Source organism: Nicotiana tomentosiformis, chromosome 6 (assembly GCF_000390325.3).
Source record: "Nicotiana tomentosiformis chromosome 6, ASM39032v3, whole genome shotgun sequence".
Lineage (NCBI taxonomy): Eukaryota > Viridiplantae > Streptophyta > Magnoliopsida > Solanales > Solanaceae > Nicotiana > Nicotiana tomentosiformis.
In genome coordinates this window covers 87049652-87056504 of record NC_090817.1, presented here as the reverse complement: position 1 = coordinate 87056504, position 6853 = coordinate 87049652, and the positions used below count along the sequence as shown (strand labels likewise).

General features: G+C 32.8%; 1 protein-coding gene across 2 annotated transcripts; it reads left to right on the top strand.

Annotated features, from left to right (window-relative positions):
• Window positions 1–331: 331 nt before the first annotated feature.
• Window positions 332–4601, top strand: LOC104094547 (GATA transcription factor 11-like). 2 transcript variants are annotated; one of them, XM_009600501.4, is made up of 3 exons: window positions 332–557; window positions 2216–2440; window positions 3768–4601. In XM_009600501.4, the coding sequence occupies exons 1-3, from the start codon at window positions 525–527 to the stop codon at window positions 4302–4304; spliced, it is 795 nt and encodes a 264-aa protein (XP_009598796.1). In that variant the 5' UTR covers window positions 332–524; the 3' UTR covers window positions 4305–4601. The 2 variants fall into 2 exon arrangements, with proteins under 2 accessions (XP_009598796.1, XP_009598797.1); XM_009600502.4 differs by lacking the exon at window positions 332–557 and adding an exon at window positions 1774–1884.
• The last annotated feature ends 2252 nt before the right edge of the window (window positions 4602–6853 follow it).

Genomic DNA, 6853 nt, shown 5'->3' with positions numbered 1-6853 from the left:
AAAAAATCATTAGTTTACATGTGAGTTTTGTTAAGCACAATTTTACATAGTTTCAAGCATTTAATTTTTACACTAACTATATTGGAAACATCCTTTTTACTCCTCTGAAGCAGGGGTACACATTATCTTGTGAAATTCCATGTTATACTAACCATAGGCAAGACTTGTTTTATTCCGAACAAGAATATTTTGCGTAAATGTACCTCCTTTGGCCCCCGTCTCCAGTTCAGCAATCAGATAACATTAGCACCTCCTTTGGGCCCACACCTCAAGAAATTCATGAGAACAATTGTCGCTCCCTCCAAAAATATCACATGCTCCGCCGACCATTTTAACTTCCCCTGTTCCTCCTCTTCATCCTATGAGATGTAACGTTTTCTCTACCCATTTATTATTTCACCGAAAAGTACAATCCAAGACACAGATTTCAGGAAACAAAAGTAAAAGCTGTTCCCTCTATTTATCTTCTTACCCTATCTTTTCGTTTTCCTTTTCTCTGCAAAATCTCCAGAAAGTGCAGTGGCATGCTCAAGGGTTTAAGGGGTTTTTGTTCCATGGTAAGTATACATTTTTGGACATGCAAAAAAAGCCTCCCTTTTCTGAGTTTTCTCTTTACATATATACCGATGTCTGTAAAAGGTTCCAACTTTGTCACCTGTTTTTGTTACATTTTTAGCCTGAATTGTTCATCTGCATAATTCTGTTAGGGGGCTGAGGAAATTGGTGCTAATTTTTACTGATTGGGTCTCTGGCTCTCTGTTTGGTCGAAGTGGCAAGTTTGATGTTTTGGGTCTCTGATTTTTGTTAGAGGTTTTTCTCCTTTTTGGGAATTTCTTTTTAGAAAAAAAAATTCAAGAGGAAAAGTTTTGAGAAAACAATTGGGTTTCCTTTATAACGAATCATTGCTAAACTAAGGTTCGAACATGGTCTTCCTGTTTTTATGGCAACCGTTACTTTGCAAAATATTTCAAACTAATACGTATGCTTCAGACTAGTAATTAATGTTTGTAAAAATAAATGAATAAAAATAGTAAAATATTAAATATAATTTCACGTATTGAAAATAGAAGATGAAAGTTATATATTATAGAGAAATTTTGGACATAATAAAATGGATGCAAAAAAGGTACAAAAATGAAAGGAGAATAATTTAATAAAATAAGGATTAATGTGATAACATCTAAAAATTTGTGATTTATATTTTGGTAAATTAACATTTTTTGTTTGAGTTTGATCTGACATAACAAGTAGGAGCATTCATTTTTTTTTCCCAAAAATTATATTTAACTTTTTAGAAAACAATTTTGTTTTTATAACTGGCCGTACATATATATATTTTCTAGAAAACATTTCTAAAGCTAAATTTGGCAATATTTCCTAGGGCAATGTTTTGGGAAAGAATATATTATCGTGGTTTTTTATTATATCTTCACGATTTTGTCAGAATTATTGTTCCGAACAAAGATTTTCTTTCTGTTACAGCACCTACTTTATGTGCTAGGAATTACCTTGGAAAATTTCATTAATTAATAATATAATGAGTTGTAAGTATTTACCTTTCGCCTATCGTTTTTGTTTTTGGTAAATTTTGAGGATAAATGAGAAGATTCTCTGATACTTCGAATCTAAGTAGACTCCTACTTTTGGTAGGACAAATATACCATGGCAAAATACGCGTAAATTAAGTATAGTACTAGTGACTTTCTAACTTACCTACTAGGTTTTGCATACGCATAATACACGTATTCGTATAATATTTGATTACGGTAACATAATAAACCTACGCTGTATATAGCACTAACTTTTCCTTTTCTTTAATTTGAACTTAGCAGTCTTAGGTTTTCGTCCAATACTAAACCAGTGACAGAGATAGTCAAGGAAAAGGTGAGATATATACATGCATGGGTTATGACTTATGTGTATGAATGATGTGCTTGAGTCCTTGTTCCAGCGGAACCATTGTATAGTTATACTGTATATACAAGGTCAAAATTATTTTTTATTTATATATAATAAATGTTGAATCTCCTCGGTTCTTGGTGTATTTACTTATTTATATTTTGAATTCCCTTGGTGAAAATTTTGGCTCCATTACATAATGGCTACGTAACGCGTTTTCCATTTGCTTTGACCTATTCTTGTTTACAATATTGGTGTGGGTATGAGTATCTTTTGTCATGGTATATAGTTCTAATTCTTCTTGGGTATATCTCAGAATATTAATATGGTTGAACAAAATTGTTGGGATGGCATTCCCATGGGGCCTATTGTTGATGAAGACTTTGAAAGCTTACTCAATAGTTTGGACTTCCCCTTGGAAAGTTTGGAAGATTGGGATCCTAGCCTCTACCAATTACTCGGGCCAATCCCTCCGGATGCACTTATGGCGTTACCTCCAGTGTCCCGTGGCGATAATGCCAATGGCTGTTTGAATGCAGCTGTGAGTTTTAACTTGGACAGCATATATGCTCTTTTTTTTATTAATTAGTTATTAATTCTTTCTTTGGTTTTCAAATATGTGTTTTGCTATACACTTTGCTATAGGGAAGCATCCCTTTCTCTAATAGAACAATTTGATTTGATTTTTGCTAAGTAAGAAGGGGGAGTTGCTTTACCCGTCCCTAAAAGAGTTTATTTTCTTTCTATCTTTTTTGTTTTTGAATTTAAAAGACTAAACCGGAAAAATATTGCTTTTATTTTAGCTAAGCTAAATAATAAGGGAGAGTTTGCTTTACCAGGCTCATCTTTCTATCTTTTTGGTGTTTGAATGTAGAAGACTAAACCAGAAAAAGAAAAATGTAGAAGACTAAAACTACAACAAAAGGACAGAGTATTAAAGCTTGAAACTTTCATAAATATATGTTCTATGATCCCTGCCTCTTGACAAGTGATGTTAGCTTACTTGCACATGTCCTTTACCTTAATGGCTCCCACTCAGCCTCCACAATGTTTCAATTTTTGATACAAATGGAGGTAATGGCATTCTTTCCTGGAAATCCAAAGCTAAACAACAGCCATGCAATCTTGGTATTATGTCCTTACTTGATAGCGAAATCAGTCCTATCGTAGTTGTGAGAGTCCTATCGTAGTTGGTAAATCAGTCCTATCGTAGTTGTGATGACACTAAATTTGTTTCATTTTCATAAATTGTAGTGCTTTAGCATTATAGGAGGAAAATGGACTTGAAATTGTTTCCCACACGTAGAGGTTTTAAATGTTGAGTTTAATATCTTGCTGAATGATATATAATATTCTATAATAGTCATCCCTGCTTTTTTAGTGAAAGTAGACTGATTATGTAGCTTGGTGAGTTTTGCGTGTTGACCTGTTGGTGTCTAATTCTCTCTCCCTCTTATCTTCTTGCTGGTCTTAAGTGTATCTCTAGGTCTGAAGTTTTGGAATTAATCACAATCCCCGACCTAATGATCACGAAGCTCTTCTTTAACCTTAGTATTATGCAGTTGTTCAATTTCAAATTTTTTCTCTTCATTGTTGAAATGCTTATATGGACATGCAAACCATCACAACGTGTTCAAAACTTTTTAGTGACCTGCGGCACATTTGGTTGGCTTGTTGTTTGTCACCTATATTATCAATGCTATATGAGAAAGTATTGAAAACTGAACTCTCAAACTTCCTTAGGTCTTTTGTCTCTCGTTTTCTTTTTGTTGAAATCTTGTAGTCAACTCTTAGAGAAGTAGCATTCCTAGGCAGAAAAAGCTTTTGCTTATGCCGACGAAATTTCTAACTCGATGCTATTCTATCAGAATGAATTTCCTGAGGCCCAAGGGACTGTTCTATTCCAGACACAAAGCCCAATTTCTGTTCTTGAACACAACAGCTCCTGCTCTGGTGGAAAGAGTACATCCTTCAAATTTGGCACTAAAGGCCGTCGCTCTAAGCGTGCACGAGCATCAACTTTGAATCCATGGATTTTGATGGCTTGTACAGCTTTTGCAGCCAAGAAGACTTCTGATGCCAAAAAGGGAAAGGAAAAGAAGAGGAGAAAATTGTCACAGCAATCTAGTGTCATGGAGTCTATTTTATTTAAAAAGTGCACACATTGTGAAGTAACAAAGACACCACAATGGAGGGAGGGACCATTGGGTCCAAAGACACTATGCAATGCCTGTGGAGTTCGATATCGTTCTGGCCGACTACTCCCAGAGTATCGGCCTGCTGCTAGTCCCACATTTGTTCCATCTTTGCATTCAAACTCTCACATGAAAGTCATAGAAATGAGAAGAAATGCAGTTGAGGAGTCTCAAGGTGATCTACTGGAAACGAAGAGAAGTTTTACCTAACCTTCCAATGTGACTGAACCAAAAATTTGTTCCTCTGAATATCTATTTGTTTGATACATATTGAAGAGATGGCTATCCTTTTAGTTAGGTGCTTAATTTACTTAATTGTTTTATTCTCCACTGGTAGGTTTTGTGGTATGGTGAGTAGTCAGGATAAAAGTTCATGTACAGAAATGGGAGTTCTAGGTTAACATAATTGGTAAGTGGTAGAAGGCAAAGCCCAATTGAAGGCTGATGATGCAGTTCTCTGATGTAAAAACTAAAGTAGATGAATAGATGGTTAGGTACTTCATCTTTTGTTTGTTGGGACTATCTTCAATATTTTATTTTGGTAGAGGTCTCCGTGAGAACATGGTCCGTGGGAATTCGTATTGCTGATCCCAACTTGTTGTTGGAGTGGTTTCTATGGACTTAATAGCTTCAAGATAAGGACTTACTATCTTTGAGAGGCCTAAATATTTGAGAACCAATTGTTAATTAGATTTAACATGGTGGGACTTTTTCACGAATGTTACTCACAATCTCACACTATAATTAATTAAAAGAAGCTAGAGTAAGACTAACAAGCTCCAATTGTGATATAGCAAGTACTATGAATATTAATACATATTCACACCTCAATTTACTAATCATAGTATACTAATATAATTTAGTGTAAATATTAGGTATGAATATTTTTCCAATTCACATTTATGAGCGAGGATTTCTCTACCTCTTGTTCGCTTCGATCAGACTCTAACAACTTAGGGAAGAATGATGAGTCTCTAACAAGGCCCCTAAATGACCGCCACAGCTTAGGGAAGAATGATAGATCTCTAACGAGCTTAGGGAAGAATGATAAATCTCTAACAAAGCCTCTAAATGACTGTCAGAAGGTTTACTTACTTTTTTCTTCGAGCCTTTTTGGCCAAGCTTCCAAAAACTGCTTATTTTGAGAAGTATTTTTGTTTAAAAGTCACTTGTGGAGAGTAGCCGTTTGTGTTTGGCCATTCATTTGAGAAGCGACTTTTGCAATATTTGATAAAAAAATTGTGGTTGGCCAATCCTTCCAAAAAGTACTTTTGGGTGTCAAATTATAAAAAAGAACATTATCAATATTCAATTTATAATTAATACTCCTATTATTTAAAAGAGAGAAATAAATGCAAATATTTATTGTAAAAGAATTTAGTTATTTTTTATATTTATTTAAATAAATATTAAAAAAATATTATCTATTATTAAGAAATATACATTCTTCAACTATGATATATGCATGCACGCCACAAAAAAATAAAAATGAAACTAAAAACTGGAGATCATATAATATTGGTATACTACAAAAGAGAAAAAATAAATTATATATTGTGAAGAGAGTATTTGAATCTGGTAATTAGCATTGTACTTTATTTCAAAGAAGTATGGGAGAGGAAGAAAAGAAGAAACGACAGAATTAAAAAAAATATTTATAGTAGAGAGACTATTCCAAAGAGGATAGGAGAAGGAAAATATAAATACACTAAATAAAAAAGAGAATAAAGGATGGTAGAAACATAAAAAGAAAAAGGAAAAGAAAAAATTTAAATTAATGAAGATAATTTAGGAAATAAAAATTTACAATAAGCATATTTTTGTCTTGAAAATATTAATTTTCTACTTCTTGGATGAAGCTAAAATTTGTAGTTTCTTTCCAAAAGCAACAAAAAAAAGTAATTCTCAATATCGGCCAAACACCTAAAATTTTAAAAAAAATACTTTTCCTGACAAAATCTTGGCCAAACAGGCTTTTAATCTGTTACTTGCTCGTTCCTCTCCCATGAAAATAGTCTCTCCTCTCCCGGTAGCCCAAACTCATGTCTATAAAGAGTTTCATGTATTTGTCCATATTTTCTTATGTCACACAAATTCTAATTGTTCAACTCGGTTATATCATATATGCTTGCATTTAAACTATTCTTTTAAAAGAAGAAAAAAAACTAAGAGGGTATTTGGCTAAGCTTATAAGCTGGTCAAACTGACTTATAAGCATATTTTAACTTATTTACGTGTTTGATAAATATCCAAATCCTTATAAGCCAAGTGCTTATAAGCTAAAATAATCCATAAGTACTTTTATCTTATAAGCACTTTTAGTTTGACCAAGGCATTTACTAGTTTATCCTAAATAATATTTTTTAATTCACAAAATATTTATTCCAAAATAAATTTTCTAACTTTCTCTTCATTCCGTATTCGTTTTCATCCTTTTCTTTAAAAAGAATTTTTTTAATTTATAATGTTTTGTAAAGTTTTGAGGATATTTTAATCATTTTAACAAAAGAATAGCTTATTAGTACTATTCTACCAAACACATCAACTGCTTATTATCAGTTTCAACACGTTCGTCCAAACACGTAAATGCTTATTAAAAATATCAGTTTCAGCACTTAAAAATGCTTTTCAGCACTTCAAGCTTATCAGTTATGTTACCCTTAAAAATGAGTAACAATTAAATTTGTATGCGGTTTAAGGGATACATGATTTAATTTAATATGAATGATCTAAGAACGACGAATAATTAAATTAGAGAG